We start from the raw sequence: 20,578 nt of genomic DNA on the forward strand, positions 1-20,578 counted from the left end.
TTCCTGGACCATACTTTGAGAATCATGGCTCCCGTTTTTAGGTGGTGTGTAAAACGGACTTGGTTTGCAAAACAAAAGTTAATGCTTGTGTGTGTGTGTGTGTGTGTGTGTGTGTGTGAGAGAGAGAGAGAGAGAGAGAGAGAGAGAGAGAGAGAGAGAAGGAAGAGGAGGAGGAGGAGGAGAAGAAGAAGAAGAAGAAGAAGAAGAAGAAGAAGAAGAAAAAGAAGAAGAAGAAGAGGAGAAGGAGGAGGAGGAGGAGGAGGAGGAGAAGGAAGAGGAAGAGGAGGAGAAAGTAGAGGAAGGAAGAGGAGGAGGAGGAAGTAGAGGAAGGAAGAGGAGGAGGGGGAAGTAGAGGAAGGAAGAGGAAGAAGAAGATCAGAAGAATGAAGAACAAGAAGAGGAGGAAGAAGAAGAAAAGGAAGAGGAGAAGGGAAAAGAAGAAAGAGAAGGAGAAGGAGACGAGGAGAAGGAGGAGGAAGAAGGAGAGAAAGACAGGGAGATGGGGAAAGAGGATGATGAAGAGGAGGAGGGGAAAGGAGAAAGGAGAGGAGGAAGAGGAGGAGATGGAAGAAGGGGAGAAGGAGAAAGGAGAAAAGGAGGAGCAGGAAGAATAAAAGGAGAAGGAGGAGGAAGAGGGAGGAGAAGAGAAGGAGGAAGGGGAGAAAAAGGAAGAGAAGGAGGAGGAGAAAGGGGGTAACCTAAATACATTCTTAAAAAAAAAAACCTACTCACATTTTTTCTGACCTATTCAAATTGTGAAAATCATTTCTGTATTCTTGAAGCTTATCATTCCTGTTGAGGTACAATGTGGGCCACTTATTTGGAAGGAACTATCCAAACAACCTTGCAACAACATCCCAGAGACAGATGCCACATAGGGACAGACCGATGGGATGGTTGACAATATGATCATTGACATCCATAACTTCCCCAGGGAACTTGAGGCCCTACGAATGTAACCCACTTTGCATTAACTCTGGAATTTCCTTGGATTACTGAATTCAGTATTAGAGTATAATGGAAAGAATACTACAGTGATAGTCAGAGGACCTGATCCATTGGGAAGGATGGGGGAATAAGGAAAATGTTGATATAATAGCTAGTTGGTACAGTGTACAGAACACAGGACCTGGAATTAAAATCTTCAAATACAAGCTGAAACACATATGATCCTGGGCAAGTGACTCAATATCTCAAGAGCTTTAATTTCATCTGCAGAATGGAGATATTATAAGTATAGCCACTTACTTCCCAGGGTTGTTGTGAGGATAGAGAAAGATAATATTTGAAAGCTCTTTGCAAACCTTAAAGCATTATATAAATGTATTGTTACTGTTTTTGTTGTTATTATTATCATTTTCTTTTTTTTTTTTTTGGTCCCCTTTTTTTTCCTACCATAAGATTTGCCTTATTTATACTGTGACTCTGCTTAGACCCCACTGCAGAATATGGATCAAATTATAAGGATGAGCATGTAGTAAAATTTTCTTTTCATTGTTTTTATTTTTATTTGAGATGCCAGAGAGCAGTAAATAAATAAACTGACCAAACACTCAAAACAACCCTATTCTATATAAAGTACATTCCTCTAAAACAGTTTATTGAAGATTAGCAAAGAAAGAGTGGAGCCTTTGATGACTTTGATCAACTTTGATGACATGGTAATAACATTATTGTATTTGATCAGATTTGTTTTTGTTTCTCAGTGTTGACTGATTATGATATTGTCCACCTTTATTTAATTATGAGATATATAACTTTGTTTTCTTTTTTAATTGTTCTATGATGTGCCTTTTAAAATTTATAGCAGATTGTTTATCCATTTGAAATGAATTATAAATTGTAAGATGCTGACTTAAGATGCTGACAAACATCCTTTAGCAAATTTCTTCCCAGTTTCTGAGACTTATTTCTGAAATAACAGTTTCTTCCATATTAGTTCGTATTCTTGGGCTCATTAAACATTATATTTCTGTGAACATTTATTTCTGGGTCTTGCTTATTTGATCTGTTCTCTGACCTATTTTCCCCAAGTACTAGATAATTACTGCTTTTGTAGTATAGTTGAAGGTCTGGTAACATTGACCCCTTTTCCTACTACTTTTAATTATATCCCTTGATATTATTGACCTCTTATTCTTCCAGATTAGCATAGCTCCAGTTTTGTGAAAAATTGCATAATATGCAAATTTTTGTCATATTGGTTAATCGCTGATACAAACATTAAATCTTTCTCAAACTATTTAAGCTTTGATTCTATACAAATTATTTTCTGGTAGTATTTATCTATACAAATTATTTTCTGGTAGTATTTTCTGGTAGTATTCTGGTAGTACTCTGGTAGTAGAGTATCTGGTAGTATCTCTATAGATTCTAGAACATTAATTTCAAGAAAGTTAGTATATTTTGTTATGACTTTAAATGACATTTCTCTCAGTTATTTTTCATGGTTTTGTTAGCAAAAAAAAAAAGAATAGAAAAAATGCTGTGGATTTTTTTTTTTTTTTGCATTCTAGTACTTTATAAAAAGCTACTAATTACCCCATTGAATTTTTTATTATTCTCTCAGGTTCTCCAAGAAGAACATCATCTTTTCTGCAAATATATATTGATTGCATTTTACTTATGCTTAGTACATTAATTTGTTTTGCTTGATTGATTATTATAACTAGCATTTTAGCATATTTTTGAATAGAGATAATGGTCATATTTATCTTTATTTTATCCTTGGACTGATTGAGAATGTTTCCAACATTTCTCCATTATAAGTAATGCTGGCTCTTAGTTTTAAATAGATACTTTTGTAATTATGTTTAAAAATTCCCTTTTATTTCTGTGTTTTCAGTTTTTAAAAAAATCATAAATGGATAATATATTTTATGAAAGATCCTTTCTACATCTATGAATTTTATCATGTTATTTTTCTTTTTATTACAATTAATTATGTTAGCTTATAAAATCCTGAAGTAATTTTCATTCTTAGGAAGAATCCAATATGATCATAATGAGAGGAAAAATAAAATTTATTTTTTGGTCTTTCTGATTTACCTTCCTGTTAGATTTCTCTAAATTTAATTTGAAGTCTTACTTCAAGTTATTACCTTACTATATATTTCTTTTTGCAATTCATTAAATTTTTGTTTGCATATTTTAATGCTATGATATACAATGCATATATATTTAATACTGATATGGTTTAATTATGTCTTAAGTATGTGTATCTCATTTATTATCCATAGTGATAATTTCTATTTTTAACTCTAATTTTATCTGAGATTGTGATTGCCTTTTTTACTCTTTTTGGATTCAGTTGACACATAATAAATTCTACTTCTACCCCTCATTTTACTTCTGTGTGAATCTTTTAGTGTATTTCATAGAATGTATATGTAAAATGATTGGGTTTTTGTTTTCTAACTTGTCCTGCTTCTCTCTGCTGATTTATGGATGAGTTCATATATTTTCATGGTTATGATTACTGATCATTTTCAACTGTATAAATACTATTATGTTGTTATTTTTAAACAAAAATTTAAAGAAAATAGGATTTAGTTATCCAAAATTTGTATTGCAGGAAAACAAAATCTCAGTCTTCTTTCTGGATTTTGTTCCTTTCTCCTCTTAATATCAATACTCTACTTGTAGTTTCTTTTGCGTCAGCTAATCTTGTCTCCAAAACCATCTTCTGACTCAGATACTCCTTTTCCTCTTCCTCCTTATCCCAACCCAATCTTTTGCCTACTTTATTCTACTGAGATTTCTCTCTCTTCCCTTGCCTTCCCCCTTCCCTCCCTTCCTTCCCTTCCCTTCCCTTCCTTCCCCTCCCTTCCCTTCCCTTCCCTTCCCTCCCCTCCATTCCCTTCCCTTCCCTTCCTTCCCTTCCCTCCCTTCCCTTCCCTTCCTTCCTTCCCTTCCCCTTCCTTCCTTCCCTTCCCTTCCTTCCCTTCCCTTCCCTTCCCTTCCCTTCCCTCCCTTCCCCATTCCTTTCCCTTCCCTTCCCCATTCCTTTCCCTTCCTTCCCTTCCCTTCCCTTCTTTTCCCCTTCCCTCCCTTCCCTTCCCTTCCCTTCCCTTCCCTTCCCTTCCCTTCCCTTCCCTTCCCCATTCCTTCCCCTTCCCTTCCCTTCCCTTCCCCATTCCTTTCCCTTCCCTTCCCTTCCCTTCCCCTTCCCTTCCCTTCCTTCCCTTCCCTTCCCTTCCTTCCCCATCCTTTCCCTTTCCCTTCCTTCTTCCCTTCCCCATTCCTTTCCCTTTCCCTTCTCTTCCCTTCCCCATTCCTTTCCCTTTCCCTTCCCTTCCCTTCCCTTCCCCATTCCTTTCCCCTTCCCTTCCCTTCCCTCCCCATTCCTTTCCCTTCCCTCCCTTCCCTTCCCCATTCCTTTTCCTTCCCTTCCCTTCCCTTCCCCATTCCTTTCCCCTTCCCTTCCCTCCCCATCCTTTCCCTTCCCTTCCCTTCCCTTCCCCATTCCTTCCCCTTCCTTCCCTTCCCTTCCCTTCCCTTCCCTTCCCTTCCCTTCCCTTCCCTTCCCTTCCCTTCCCTTCCCTTCCTTCCCTTCCCTTCCCTTCCTTTTTCCCTTCCCTTCCCTTCCCTTCCCTTCCCTTCTCCCTTCCCTTCCCTTCTCCCTTCCCTTCCCTTCCCCCTTTCCTTCCCCTTCCTTCCCTTCCCTTCCCTTCCTTCCCCCTTTCCTTCCCTTCCCTTCCCTTCCCCATTCCTTCCCCTTCCCTTCCCTTCCCTTCCCTTCCCTTCCCCTTCCTTCCCTTCCCTTCCCTTCCCCATTCCTTTCCCTTCCTTCCCTTCCCTTCCCTTCCCTTCCCTTCCTTCCCTTCCCTTCCTTCCTTTTTCCCTTCCCTTCCCTTCCCTTCCCTTCCCTTCCCTTCCCTTCCCTTCCCCTTCCCTTCCTTCTCCCTTCCCTTCCCTTCCCTTCCCTTCCCTTCCCTTCCCTTCCCTTCCTTCCCTTCCCTTCCCTTCCCTTCCTTTTCCTTTTCCTTTTCCTTTCCTTTCTCCTTTCCTCTCCTTTTCTTTCCCTTTTCCTTTTCCTTTCCAGACTTTTTACTCCCTCTGCTTTTTAAAAATAATTTTTACCTTTAACTCTTCCAATTTTAAAAATTGCCAAGTCTCTTCTCTTTCTCTAAACCTATAGGGTATTTTTTAAACTACCAAGTCCAAATCTTGTCTCTCTCTGTTCCCTTAATGACCCTTTCACAAAATTGGACTATTAAGGGTATAAATATCTATCCACTCTTCTGTGTATATATAATCATAAGGGAGGGGGTGGACAAGTCAGGCAAAGGGGATGGGCTTAATTCTAAAGCAGAGGAGACAATCCTATTCCTAATATGCTAAAAAAGGAAGAGAGAGAAATGAACTTATTGATTGCAACTATAACAAAGTCCACTTCTAGGTACAATAGATAGGAAATCAGGCTTGGAGTCAGGAAGACTTGAGTTCAAATAGTTCTAATCTGGCCTCAGACGCTTATTAGCTGTGTAACCCTGAGCAAATCATTTGACTTTGTTTGCCTCAGTTTCCTCATCTGTAAAAATGAACTGCAAAGGTTCATCAGTATCTTTGCCAAAATAAAATCCCAAAAGAATCATGAAGAGTCAGCTATATCTGAAAATAAAAAACAAAATGGCACACAATGTTGAGAGAGAGAGAGAGAGAGAGAGAGAGAGAGAGAGAGAGAGAGAGAGAGAGAGAGAGAGAGAGAGAAGGAAAGAGAGGAAGAGAAGGAAAGAGGAAGGGGGAAAGGGAGAGAAGAAAGGAGAGAGGGAGAGAGGAAGGAGGAGGAAGAGAGAGAATTTTACTAAGAAAACTCCAAATAGGGTTATGAAGACTCAAATACCTAGAAACACAGAGAGAAGATATTTACAATTGAAACACCTTAATTTCTTTGACAATGGAAATCACTGGTGGAGTTTCTGGCAAAGATAAGTCATCATAATTATGGATTGTTCATTTTCACTTTAAAAACTACCACTTTAAATGTAGCTTCCAGCAGCTACAAATCAATTACAACCCACAATTAGGCCTACAATTTTTAAAGTCTGTACAATGCTCTATCTATGGCTATAAATCAGCCTATTTTGCTTGAGGTCACTAGTTCAATAAAGATCATTCAGCTGGCCATTCTAATGAAGTTAGCTGGAACTAATGACCAATCAGCTCTTCTGATAGTAACCTGATGCTCATCTGAGTGATTATTTGTGATTTCTTGCAGGCAATCTCTTTCCTCACACCCCTGGCAGTCATTTTTGTGGTGAAAATCATCCGGCGCACTGACAAGACTGAAATTAAAGAGGCCTTTTTAGGTAAAGTATGACCTATGTACCTTTTCAATGAAGAAACAGAAATCAATTAGATCATTATTAGGAATAAAGAATCTCAAAACACAGACATACACACACATACAGAGCTGAGCTTTAACCTGGTCCAGCAAAATATTGATTAACAAGATGTTTATTTTCTCTAATTAGTGGCCACTTGATAACTGTTCATTGCACCAAACATGAGAGGATCAACTTCTCTTCATGTGTAAGCAGTGGACCAGGATGTTGTTATTTTTTGGGGGGGCGGGTGGGGCAGGCAAAAATAACCCTTTGCAACAAAGAAAATTTGATTGGAAAGCTTTGTTATTGGAAGTATGTCTGTTGTCTGTGCTCTCCACAGACGTGACTAATAGCATCCATTCTGAAGAAACTAGAAGCTAGTCATGGACTACATGATCATTTTTGGATAATATAATAGTTGGTTAAGAAAATTAAGAAAACAAAACAAAATAAACAAAACTAATACCTCCTAGGCTCTTTCACACTTTTCTCTCTTTCCTCTCACTAAGACTAAGTTTTAGGAGGGTTTATTATTTACTAAGGAAAAATTCAAATGACTTAAATCTTATATATTCTTTATGAATGCATTTAATCCATAAACATTTATTAAATGTCTACTATTTAAAAAGAATTCTATTCTAATTGCTTATTTCTCTTAAGCACCAACCAGACAAGCAGTTTGACTTTTTTTTTCTTTTTTGCATCACATCCTTTGTTTTTGGCATTTCTATTGGACTTTTGAGTATTTGAAACAATATTTTTATCTAAATTACTCAAATAAGACCATTTGTATCTACAGCATTCTAGCTAATTTCATCAATCAAGGCAACATTAATTAATATTAATTTGCACCCAAATCATGTTTTGTAATGTTCTGTATACCCAATTTAAAAAATAACAATTACATGAGAATATTTACCTTATAGTGAATTTTGGGGTTTAGTCATGTTTCCATCACAAGTTCTCGACCACAAACTATGTCTCTAATGTTCTTTGATAAATGGAGTCTTAGCCATAGGAGAGATAAAAACTTTCCTTGAAGAATAATGTCCAGGCATGGAGTTGGTTATACCATTTCCTGAATATGAAATTTCCTGGATAACCAGAAAGTTGTCTTTGTATAGGATGTCATGAGTAGAACTTACTAAGGCATTGGGGATATACTACGTAGTGTCTCCATTGTTAAATCCAACCATTCCTTTGCCAATTGTCTTACAGCTTCTTCCCTGGATCCCCAAATCTAAACATACATTGTTATTTTAAAATATTTTCTTTCCTTTTTGTTTTTTGTATTTATGCTTGTTATTCATTACCTCCCTTTGGAACAGAGGTATTCATATGGCAATATGTATCACATAGTAACTTTCCCTACACCTTTTTACTCTCCCTTACTAAATCTCCCTTAGCTGGACATTTTAGAACTGAATACTTTATGCTTTATTTTCTATTATTAAAACAATAGTCTGTATTATTGCATAATCTGTTTTCCTGAATAGAAGTTTATTATATAAAAATGATTGAGAATTTTGTTTTGACCCTAGTTCTTATCTCTGCATTTTTAGGATGATTATATATAAGTATAAAACAAAGAAACATGCTATAATCTCCCTAAGAAGGTTCAGATAATTTTATACATTGGGTTTTCTGGTTAATTTTTAAATTTTAACTTTAAAAATTGTCTGAATGAGAGTATTCTTATTTAATATGCCCCTTTTTATTTAATAGACTTTGCCCTATCCCACAGACCTTTGGAACAAAATTTAAATCTGCTTTGGATCATCATTTAATATTGAATTTTTATTGAATGAAGCTAAGTTTCAAGGAGTAAGATTTAGCCTATACTTTATCTAATCAGTTTAAATAATGAAGCAATATTAAAATAAAATTCCTGTACTGACATTTTTATTATAGAAGTAATTTTAATAGTTTTTATACTTACATGTAAAGATAATTTTTAATATTCTTTTCCTTATAAAATTTGGAGTTCTAAATTTTTTCCTTCCATTCCTTCCCATTCCTTTCCCTAAATGGTATGCAATTTGATATAGTCTATGTATTCCAACAATACAAACCTTCTCATAGATGACTGTTGGCCAGACCCAAGGGAAAAACTGACCACATAAATCTTTTCAAGTTGATTTTGAATTTGTATCATCAGTCACTCTCTTTACTCTAACTAGTATTGCTATAAGAGGTTAAAATTAGTGTTTCTGAACTAAATCATTAACTAACAAGAACAAGGTAATCTTTAGTATGGAATTTTTTTAGCTTATCTCTACTTTGGGGGATGAATCCTAACAGAATTAACAGGAGATTTCTCTTTTAATCCACTAGGACAGTAAGTTGGCTTCTAGTGAACCATCTACCACCAGTAGGTGTCTTTGCTCCAATGTTCTGCTATTATTTCTCAGAGGGAAACATCTGGGACTGATTTGGATGGACTTCATGGTTGGTGAATCCTGACAAATTGTCCAGAAAAGGGCAGCTAATAACTCTTCACAAGAAGTGCCCTTTGCAAGTAAAGGCCACCCAAATCCATGATACTAAAGGAAAGGTGCAGTAAATGGGTTCACTGTGGACATCTCAAGAGTTATTTTATGTCATATTAACTCTCTACCTATGAAATTTTAGGTGGTGATTTTGTGCCAGAGTCAAAGTCTTAATTAGGAAATCACAGTGGTAATCTTGATAGGAAAAGGCCACAGTCATTCAAGGTGACTTCAGAAGTCAGTGCTAGGAGAATTGTCAGGCAGATATTCTGAGAAGGGAGAGAATAGTTGTAAAAGGGTCTGTCCCATGATCTCTAGCCTCTTCAGTTGTGTTTTTATCATAGTGAAGAGAAGAGAGGTCTTTTGTCTAGTAGGAATATATGTAATGCTGAATATGATTTTTTTGAAAAAAAATTTGACTCAGTTTCCACACAGATCTTATTTATGTATCCCAATTGTCTCCTTAGCTTTTTGACAACATCACTACATGGCTGAATCATGTTCCATTCCTTATCTAAGACAGCCTCTATCTCCCTCTCTGCCATATTCCCAGGCCATCTGATATTTGAACAGTTTATTTTCCTTTGGTAATCATATTAATTTAATTTGTCCCTCCTAAGCTCTCATTCTGTTGACTTTAAAAGTCTTAGTTTTGTTAATCAAGTTTGTCTTTCTCACCTCTATACTTCTGAACTTAAAGAGAATGGCATCCATTAAGTGATATTCTCCCTCCCCTATAGCTAACTAATTTAATATCTTTCTAAAATATGCTTCAATCTCACTTCTTTCTCCTACCAGCTACATAGCCTTTATCTCAGTGAATTGCACCATCTTCTCATTGAACAACTTCATAAAGTCTTTAAAACTTTAATACTTGCCATAGTAAAATAATAGCTCACAATCTTTATTATTCAACGTATAAATAAAAAGTGAGATATATAGTTTTTATTACTTATCAAAAGCATTCAATCTTTCATAAAATTAGTCTTAATAACTGCACCTTTTGTACAATGCTTCTAAAATAATGGAGAGAGCATGAGAGATATTGTTCTGAGATGCTGCTGAAGGGGAAAGTTCTTTCAATCATGTTTGTAATATCCTTTGGGATATGTGTTGTTAGTCTAATAAAATCCTTCTGAGTCACTTGGGGAAAATCCCTTTGCAGTATGTTAGAATAAAATATTCCAGCAATTCTTTCTGTTTTATGTAAAAAGAAATCACACAGGCAAAATATTTTGACATCTATAACCAGTCTTCTGGATTGATTTTCTTTAGGAAGGCAGAGAGATGAATGAGTAACAGGTGGACAAATGATGGGGGAGAAGGTGATAATGAGGAGTGATTATATGGTCAGCAGTGAAATAATAGTATGGGGCCAGTGATGCCTTTTGAAGTGGTATTGCAGCTACTGCTTGGCCCAGCTTGGAATTATGCCTGAGAAGGTTGCCAGAGAAAAATAAAAAAGAATTTGTCTTACTACCAATAAAAAGAACCACAAATATGCTGCAGTAGTCAGTCAGTTTGAATCAAGCCAACCAGTGATAGATGGCTTGTGATTTGAGGATTCTAGTGAGTAAGAATAGAAGATTTTGAACTGAAAGGACAAGAAATTCGATAAGATATATACCAATACTTAATCCTAATTACATTTTATTTCCATTAGCCAAATCTTCTAAAAGAGAGGAACTTCTATTTCTCTTAGAATGCCCTGAATTTCTCTTTTAATTAGCAAAAGTAATAATTATAATTTAAAAAAACAGCATTCTTTCTTGTTTTTTCTGTCCCTGGAAAATTCATTTAACTCATGGTTCTAAGACTCATCAATTAAATAGTAGTGAACTAACAGTTACTTTTCTTTGCTCACTTTTAGCCAGGTTGTTATTTTTCTGTCTGTTTGGTTTTGTTTTGTAGCGGTTTCCTTGGCTCTAGCTCTGAATGGAGTCTGCACAAATACTATTAAATTAATAGTTGGAAGGTAAGTCCTGAAATGTTGAAAACAGTGGCTTTAAATATTGAGGTGATGTAGAGCAAACTTCTGTAACGACACTGTAGCTTAATCTTTGATCAGAATGCATTGGATGGGGAAGGACCTGTAGGTTTTATGACAACTTAAAGAAGAGGCTGTTGGGGCTAATCCTTGGCAATTCAGTTCAACAATCATTTATTCAGTAAGCGTCTTTGCTGTCCATCCTTGGATTCATTTCAAATTTTGAGGAAGCCTAACAATCTATAGTTGGTTTCCTATTACAAAGGCTGCTTAGTTTAAGAAAATACTTCCCAGCCACTTAGGGAAATCCCTTACAAATTCCTTTGTAGTATATTTTGAATAAAATATCCAAACTGTTCCTTCTATTTTATTTGAGAGGATAGCTATGAAGATAAATCTTTTTATACCCTTATAAATCTCTTGTAAGTTCAGGCCTTCTTTTTGGGCAGGCAGAAGCCTACAACTAGCTCTCACTAGATATCAATTGAATGGCTCATTTCTGCCCTCCATATGCTTGGATGCTGGTTGTTTATTACTGTACTAGGAATAGATTGGAGATTGGAATTATCCATTGCATTCATTATAATTTGCTATCCCTCCCTTTAAACAAAATTGGATTTTTTGTTTGTTTAATTATTTTTTAGAAATGTTATAAATTTAAAAACTTATCTAGAGAGGCCATTAAGGGGAAAAAATCTTTGAATTGGGTAATTGGAGAATTCCACCCTCAGTTGCCAAGCCAGAGCAGAAGACACTATTTCTGGGACACTCAGGGTTCTCTCAGTCAGGTTGAATAAAATCCAGCACCCTAAGGAAGTATATGAAGTTAAGCAAGATGTGGAATCTAAGACCATATGGGGCTGTGAGTTTAACTATCAATACAACAGATTGCCAACTTCCTCCAAAGTCTTGGATGTGGAGAACAGCAGTTTAACTAAAGGACTATGTAGGTATCTATAGTGATATAGGAGAAATCTCATGATTTTTTGCTGGCACAGGGGATTTAAACACTGGCTTTTGGGGGTGAGAAGGGGAGGGGAAAAGGAGGATGAGAAAGGTGTGGGTAGGAGGCATATTTACAATGGCAGTTTTTCATATTTAAAATATCCATGGTGTTTTTTGTAGACCTCGTCCCGATTTCTTTTACCGCTGCTTTCCAGATGGAGTAATGAACTCTGAAATGCACTGCACAGGTGATCCTGATCTGGTGTCTGAGGGCCGAAAGAGCTTTCCCAGCATCCACTCTTCCTGTAAGTTAACTTGTCTGTGACATTGTCACTTTTGCTTCTTTTAGTCCCTCTGGTCATGTTTCCCGATGAATGCATGAAGAGCTTATGGTGAAAATAAGAATTTTTATTTTTTATCAGAAAGCAAAGGACAGTTAATCCTAACTACCTTGATGAAAGATATGTTATTGGAAGTAACTAACTATGGAAAATACTTTGCAAGGTTCTGTATGCTACCTACACTAGCTGAGTAATGTACTTCGAACATTTCAGGATACTAGCCTAAGGTCTTAGTCATTTTCAGAACAATAGTAGTTTATCATTCTCTCAACCTTATTCCTTCAACACATTCTCCACTGCACAGATTAATGGTTCTTTCTTGCAATCTGGGGCTAGTTCTTAAGGAATATACTGACTACACAATACTAGAGTTTAGAAGTTGGCACTGGGATACAAACTACTCAGCCTTTGAAAACCATATTGTTTTCCATGACAGTCTATGATTTGAGTTTTTCTTTTTTCTAAAATAAAATTTGAAGCTTGCTAATCAGGACCTTAGGTAGCAGAGAACATGCAGTATGTCCTTCCTCAGATGAAGGAAGATCTCCCAATTTCCATTGCCATTGACTCAATAGAAACGTACAAACCAGGATTTCTAGTCTATCCTAGACTCAGGAACATCACAATTTGCCATCCCGTATAAGAAGCCTTAGAATATTAGGATGATTTAGCCTGGCAAAACTGATGCTGCATGATCATTTTCTTCTAGTGTTTGGGGGCTATCACATAGGGAATGGATTAGCCTTGTTCCATGTGATCCAAAGAACAGAACCAGAAACCAAGGGGGAGCAGGGGATTCCAAGGAGATTAATTTTAGCCTGATGTAAGAATGGGGATTGAGTGGGTGGGGGAGACTTATCTAACAATTAGAGCTTTTAGGCCTCCCTTAGAAAGAAATGTGTCATCTTTCATTTGAGATCTTCAAGCAGCTGATTGTTAGTTAGCCAACTTGGTAAAATATATGTCAAATCAAATATTTGTATACGTATTTATAGAATTATCTTACTGCACAAGAAAAATCAAATCAAACAGGAAAAAATGAGAAACAAAATAAAATGCAAGCAAACAAAAAAAAAGAGTGAAAACGCTATGTTGTGAACCACATTCAGTTCCCACAGTCTTCCCTCTGGGGTAGATGAAAATTAATTATTAAATTATGTAATACAATTAGTACTTAATTAGATGATCACATTTAAAAATGAAAAATAAGTGACACAAGAAATCTTGGCTGTATTATAATAATATCATTTATATACTTTGGACATAATTGGGAAGTTATGGAAGTGAAATGTTCTTGAATTGTAATCTCCTGCATTCTTACACTTCCCCGTCTCTTCTCTTCTTCACCTTTGAGATTAATGTGCATGATTCTTCTGTAGGCAATAATCTGGAGGCCGTAGTTAAAAGAGAGCTACTTGTAGTTAGGAATATATAAGTTCAAATCTATCCTCCAACACTTGATAAATATTTAATGTCTCCTTGTCTTTACAGTGAGCGGGAGATTCAAGGGCTTTTTCCATTCCTTCTGGTTTTAATCCTATGACTTGTGCATTTGTCAAATCTTGTTTAAGAAAAGGCAAAGAGGCAAAGTCTGCCATGAAAGATTTGGACAGCAGCTTCAGAATGACAGTTAAAAATATCTTTAAAATTTGGTGTTTTCTATTACTGCAGAACTTATTTAAAAAATAGATGTAAAGTGTAAGGAAAGAACTTGTAAGCTTCCATTAAAGAGTTGTGTAAAATCGCACTTACTTTTTTTTTCAAGTAACAGCTTTCCTTAAAAACATGTGTACATATACATACACATACATACACACTAAGACATTTTCTTTTTGGCAGGTCTGCCCATCAGGCATGCTGTTAAATTTCTCACTAGTCTTCGATCTATGATAGATAAGACAATTGACAGAAGCTATTTCTGCCTTCAGCTGGTGATGCTTAAGGAATAGTTAACAGTATTTTCTCACTGTCAGTTCCAGTGGCAGGATCCTTCTGGGCCTTCCTTTGCACACTGATGTGTGTGTGTGTGTGTGTGTGTGTGTGTGTGTGTGTGTGTGTGTGTGTATGTGTTTCTTTGTCCTTCCAGGTAGACTTGATAATAGATCTTGATAACAGTTAGCTTGTATACTTTTACAAAGCAACCAATGGTTCTTTATTTCCTACCACAGTTGATGGGAAGGTTAAGGCATGTTTTAATCCTTTGCTTCAGAGAGTGTATGTGAGGTGAGTGGTGATACCATGTAAACATACCACTATGAGCCAAATAATCTCTCTTTTTAAGAAATCTATTTCTTTATTTCTTTTGAAAACAGAAGCTTATGTCTCTCCATCTGTCATCAGTATCCAAAGCACATTCTATCAAAGTGCTCAAACTAGCAGAATTTTAGAAGCATAAAATACTCATGGTACATAGGCTTCCCAGTTGCTACTTCCTGTGGACCTTGGTGCTTTAGACATCCGATCCCATTAGCATAATAAAAGGCAAAGCCCACTATATTAAAGAATTCATGATTTCTCTTAATGTCCCATAGGCTCACAATCCTGGAAGGCCACAGATCAAGGGCTCTCATAAGAGTATAAATAAAAGGATTTTTGAAAGATGAATTATTTTTTCAAATATTGTCTTTACCTTTATTTCACTTTAAAGAAGGGGAATGAGCTTTACAAGTATCATGAAATATGTAAAGAATAATAATATAGTCATATGAGTCAGACACAATGATGGATATAAAGATGAGCTTTGGAATCAAGAAGAGCTGCATTCAAATCCTGCTTCTTACATATATTAGCTGGGCTAATTTTTCCCAAAGGAAACATGAAATATGCAAAAGTAGAGAAGCCACCCCAAATATTCAAATGGACAATTTACGTCTGATCTGTGGCAGAGCATTCTGAGCTTGTATTGGTCCAATCAGCCACAGTCAGACCCTTTATAACTCCACTCTAACACAGTGATATCATTTTGGTCCTCTTAGAAAATGAAGGGCAGCAACAAAATATTAGCTGGGTGATTATTGGCAGATCATTGGCTTTAGGCAGCTCCCTTAGCTTTTAAGTTTTAGACAGTTTGCAGATATGCATAATAGATAACTATAATGCAAAAACGAAAATAATAGTGAAAATGATACCTCTCTCTATTAATGCCTATCCCCAACTACCTGCAATGTTTTACCTGCACTAAATTGATATGTGAGAATAAGTGCTAGCACATCAAAGTCTTTATTGAAGTCTGTCTTGAATGAAATGAGAGAACTGCAAAGAATAATAATTGCTATGGAAGAAATTTTAAAAGAAAATCAAGAAATAATTAACTGATATGCCTGACTGATGGTTGCTAGGCATAGGGAATTTTCAGGCCCAGGGCAAATTTCTGGGTGTAAGATTGCCTAAAATGGATTTCTCGCCCACATCAGGTCATCAGAGTTATTCTGACAGTCATGTCAAATAATGATTATTTCGTAAACAGAGCATATCCAGGGAGTTCAGTTATATGACTGTTACTTTTAAAATCAAATGTTGTCTGACTTTTTGACTGTCTTCACTAAAAAGTACCATCAGCCAAATGCCTCCTGTTCCATTTCAAGATCACATTAAGCATTATAGAGCCTTGGAGATAGAAAACAGACAGGAATTCCTCCTTTGGCCAAATATTTAGTGATAGAACTGAAGATTAAATATGGAAAGCAGTCTCTCAAATAAGCTTGATTTTCTATCAGGGATGAAGTACATCTAAACTCCAGTTTTAAGAATAATCTCTGGTAGTGTTTATGCCAATAATGAAAGTTTCAACTCCATGAATCATGAATATTTGACATTAAAAGTCAGTTGGTCTATACACTTCTGAGATTGGCTAAGATGACAAGAAAAGATAATGATGACTGTTGGAGGAGATGTAGGGAAATACATTGTTGGTAAAGTTGTAAACTGATCCAACTATTGAGAGCAATATGGAACTATGTCCAAAGATCTATCAAACTGTGCATACTCTTTGATCCAGCAGTATCTATATATTGGTCTGTTTCCCAAAGAAATCATAAAAAATGGAAAGGGACTCACATGTGCAAAAATGTTTGTAGCAGCCCTTTTTTAAGTGGCAAGAAACTGGAAACTGAGTGGATGCCCATCAATTGGAGAATGGCTGAATAAGCTATGGCATATGAATGTTATGGAATACTATTCTGTAAGAAATGACTAGCAGAATGATTGCTGACAGGTCTGGAAGAATTACATGAACTGATACTAAATGAAATAAGCAGAACTAACAACAACAAGAAGATTATATGATGATCAGTTCTGATGGATGTAGCTCTTTTCAACAGCAAGGTGATTCGTGCCATTCCAATGGTCTTGTGATGGAGAGAACCATCTGTACCCACAGAGAGGACTGTGTGGATTGAGTATGAATCACAACATAGTGTTTTCACTTTTTTGGTGGTTTGCTTGCATTTTATTTTCTTTCTCATTTTTTCCTTTTTGATCTGATTTTTCTTGTGCATCATGATAAATGTGGAAATTTGTATAGAAGAACTGCACTTCTATTGGATTATTTCCCATCTAGGGGAGAGGATAGGAAGGGAGAAAAAAAATTGAACACAAGGTTTTGCAAGGGTGAATGCTTAAGGCTTTCTATGCATGTGTTTTGAAAATAAAAAGCTTTATAAAGAAAAGAAATCAATTGGTTCTTGGAGTGACCCAGCATGTGTTTTAGTTAGAAAACATGGAATAGACTAGAGGGAAAGTTGAAGGATTTTTTTTCTAGTTTCATCACTTAATGGGACAATGAGAGAAATGGACAGGGTACAAAGTACAAAGTGGGGCTATTGAGAACATGGTCAGAGTACAATTTAATCAGGTTTGATTGGTGACCATTATCCTGAAAATATTCATTTTAATAGTGTTCTCTTTAGTTTAAAACCAAAATCTCCCCATTGTCAAATAAGATAACATATGTAAAAGTGCGTGGTTATATGGATGTACACATAAATATATACATGCTATGTTTATAATATTATTATTGTTCTTACTGGACAGAAATCTATAATATCCCTTTGTCCAGTAGGTAGACAAATATCTTTTTAAGAGGAAAGGATAGACATCTGGACCTGAGATTTTATCAACTTAAAGAATTACCATTATATAAACAACTGCTTCGTAATTTATAATTTATAATCTAGAAAGTCATATGAGCCTGAGAAGTTAATTAAATAGTTTACCCTAGTTACATGGTATTGCCATAGACAAGAACCCATCTTAGACCAAGGCAGATACCATGTTGCCTCTCTTCTACCTCCTGTCTTGGTGATTAATGTGTCTGAAATTTGAAAGGAGAGTTTACCCTAGAGGAACTTATCAGTCACTGTGCTACATACTCCATATCCTTAATAAAGATTCTGTAAGGATAACACAAGAACTGAAAAACTCAGTCATTTCAAGGAGAATGCCATCTGGCCATGAGTATGATTGACTGTAGCATTCCATTATGAGTGATTAGAAGACAGGACATCAGAGATGGAAGGGGCCTTAAACACACATTCTTGGGAGAGATTGTTTTGTTCAACTTGATCTTCTATCCAAGTCTTGGTTGCAGATTCCAGTAGAGTGTAAGTTACTTGAGGAGAGTGATTATTTTATTTTTTGCCTTTTAAATCCAAGCATATGCACAGTATCATAAATTGCAGGTGTTTAAGAAGTGCTTATGGAATTTGTTCATAGACTATCATAAAATGGAGTATTTCAGTCATTTGTAATGATATTCCTAAAGCTTATTATTAATTGACATTTGTGGAGAAAAAAGTGAGATATTAAATCAGAATTTATTTTCTTGGAAGCTTCTTACCTTGTCTTTTTCATTGTGGTTTATTTCACTTGCAGACATTAGTCATGGCAAAAGATATATACTATATATCTTTATTAGTTTTGTTTATATGACACAAAATGCCTCACCAAATGATTACCCAATTTTTATACAAATTTGTAAAATTGAATGTTAAAATTGTAGCTGTGAAATCAGAGATTATACATCATTATCTATAGGGGTGTCTGTATTTATCTAAATATATCTATTGATCATCACACTGACTTAACATCTATCATTTACTTCTATCATTTATTATCATTCTATTTTAATTCTATCATCCATCTATCTCCCCATTCGTCTTAATCACAGTCAATAATATAATTCAAGTTCACTTATTACCATTGTAATTGCCTGCAGAAATCTGGATGATTAGAGAGTAGAGGGATGAGAAAGGCTTTTATTTTTAAAAGGTATCTCTCTGTGTTGTCCCTGGTGGTATATGAGGAAATGAAATGACATCAAATATGGGAGGAACAAATAAAACAGCAAAAGTCAACCATTTCAGCATGAGTTCTCATCATGACTTCCTACTACATTAATTATGCCCTCTGAGTTAGGGATCCATGCTGATTCTGATTCTTCCTGAAGCTAACTTTTATATGCATATAGTTAAATTTGATATTTTCTATTGCCTTTTCCTAGTGCTTAAATGCATATTAAATAGACTTCAGATTCACACATGGATTATTTGCCAAGGGTCATTCATAGGAAACACTTAATTCCACGCTAGAATACTTGTGTCCTCTATCAAATTTCAGAAATAACGTCTCAAAGTTGGATTATTTAGCTATAACCAAACATAATAGGGAAGATAAGTCTCCTGAAGTAAAATTATAAAGTTAATTCTGTAACCAGACAGAAATCATCTTTAGTCTATCAGAAATAATTTGTTTTATTATTTGTGGATTTGGTTAACATTCACTATGGCTGGGGGAATCCTGGGGGATAGAGAAGAAGGAATTTATTGCCCTTGAAGAGTTCATAGTTTTAAATAATCAAAACTTGATTGCACCTACATTTATCTTATTCTACCTAAAAGGCCATGGGTATTGAAGGTTGTCATATTATTCTTCTGATGTAACATTCCCTATTAGAGTCTGGTGCTGTCTTTGAAAAGAACACCAGATAATAAACCCTAGAGTTTTGGTCTAGTCCTGATTGTGCTCCTAATTAGTCAGATGATGGTGGTCAAATTATTTCCTATTTCTGAGCCTCAGTGCTTTTTATTAAATGAAATGCCTATAGGATATGCTTTCTCAGACCCCTTCTAGTTCTAATATTCTGAACTCTAGTCTACATTATCATTTGCACTCTTACAAATTTCCTCCTGTATTGGCTTCTCAACATATTAAAAATCATGCATCTTCCCACCTAACACTGTCCCTACTAAAAACAAGTCTCTGTTTCTTTCAAAGATAATCATCCTCTTGATCACCTATGTTTGTATTATCATAATCATCCTGGATTTTTTCTTCTCCCTCACTAACCACATTTTATTTTTAATTAATTAATTAATTGATTTTTAATGCACATTGCTTTATGAATCATGTTGGGAGCGAAAAATCAAAGCAAAAGGTAAAAACCATGGGAGAGATTAAAAAAACAGAAAAAAGAAGTGAAAATGTCATGTATTGATTTACATTCTATCTACTTGGTTTTTTCTGGATGCAGGTAGCATTTTCTATCCAAAGTATATTGGGATTGCCTTGGATCACTGAACCACTGAGAAGAACCAAGTCTTTCATAGATGATCATCATACATCTTGTTATTAATGTGTACAATATATTCCTGGTTCTGCTTGTTTTGTTCAGTGTCAGTTCATGTAAATTTTTCCAGGTCTTCCTAAAGTCAGCTTGTTCATCATTTTTTATAAAATAGTAATAGTCCATTAACTTCATAAAACACAACTTATTCAGCCATTCCCCAATTGATGGACATCTATTCATTTTCCAATTCATTGTTACCACAAAAAGAGCTTTTACAAACATTTTTGCACACATGGGTCCTTTTCCCTCTTTTAGGATTTCTTCGGGATACAGACTTAGTAATAGCACTAATGGATCAAAGGACATGCACAATTTTATAGCCCTTTGGGCATAGTTCCACATTGCCCTCCAGAATGATTGCATCATTTCACAACTCCACCAATAATTCATTAGTGTCCTAGCTTTCTAACATCCCCTCCAATATATATCATTATCTTTTCCTGTCATCTTAGTCAATCTGAAAGTGTGGGGTGGTAACTTAGAATTGTTTAATTTGTATTTTTCTAATCAATAGCCATTTAGGGTACTTTATATGAATATAAATGCCTTTATTTCATCATCTGAAAATTATCTATTCCTCTCTTTTGATCATTTTTCAATTGGAGAATGACTTGTATTCTTATAAAAATTTGACATAGTTTTTATATATTTTAGAAATTAAACCTTTATCAGAACCATTGTCTGTAAAAAATTTTTTCCTAGCTTTAGACTTGCTTTTCAATCTTGTTTCTGTTGGTTTTCTTTGTGCAAAATCTTTCTAATTTAAGGTAATCAAAGTTGTCCATTTAGCATTTCCTAATGTTCTCTATTTCTTCTTTGGTCATAAATTCTCCCTCTTCCAAAGATCTGATAGGTAAATTATC

The 20,578-nt window shown here is 35.5% G+C and overlaps 1 protein-coding gene across 1 annotated transcript in view; it reads left to right on the plus strand.

Annotated features, from left to right (window-relative positions):
- Positions 1-20,578, plus strand: part of PLPP4 (phospholipid phosphatase 4) — a 191,451-nt gene that overhangs the window by 78,108 nt on the left and 92,765 nt on the right. Inside the window, exons 3-5 of the mRNA XM_051981554.1 lie at positions 6,221-6,311; positions 10,730-10,793; positions 11,931-12,055. Coding sequence (XP_051837514.1) covers positions 6,221-6,311; positions 10,730-10,793; positions 11,931-12,055 — 280 coding nt within the window. The remainder of the gene's footprint in view (positions 1-6,220; positions 6,312-10,729; positions 10,794-11,930; positions 12,056-20,578) is intronic.

The sequence above is a fragment of the Antechinus flavipes genome, chromosome 2 (genome assembly GCF_016432865.1).
Source record: "Antechinus flavipes isolate AdamAnt ecotype Samford, QLD, Australia chromosome 2, AdamAnt_v2, whole genome shotgun sequence".
Classification (NCBI taxonomy): Eukaryota; Metazoa; Chordata; class Mammalia; order Dasyuromorphia; family Dasyuridae; genus Antechinus; species Antechinus flavipes.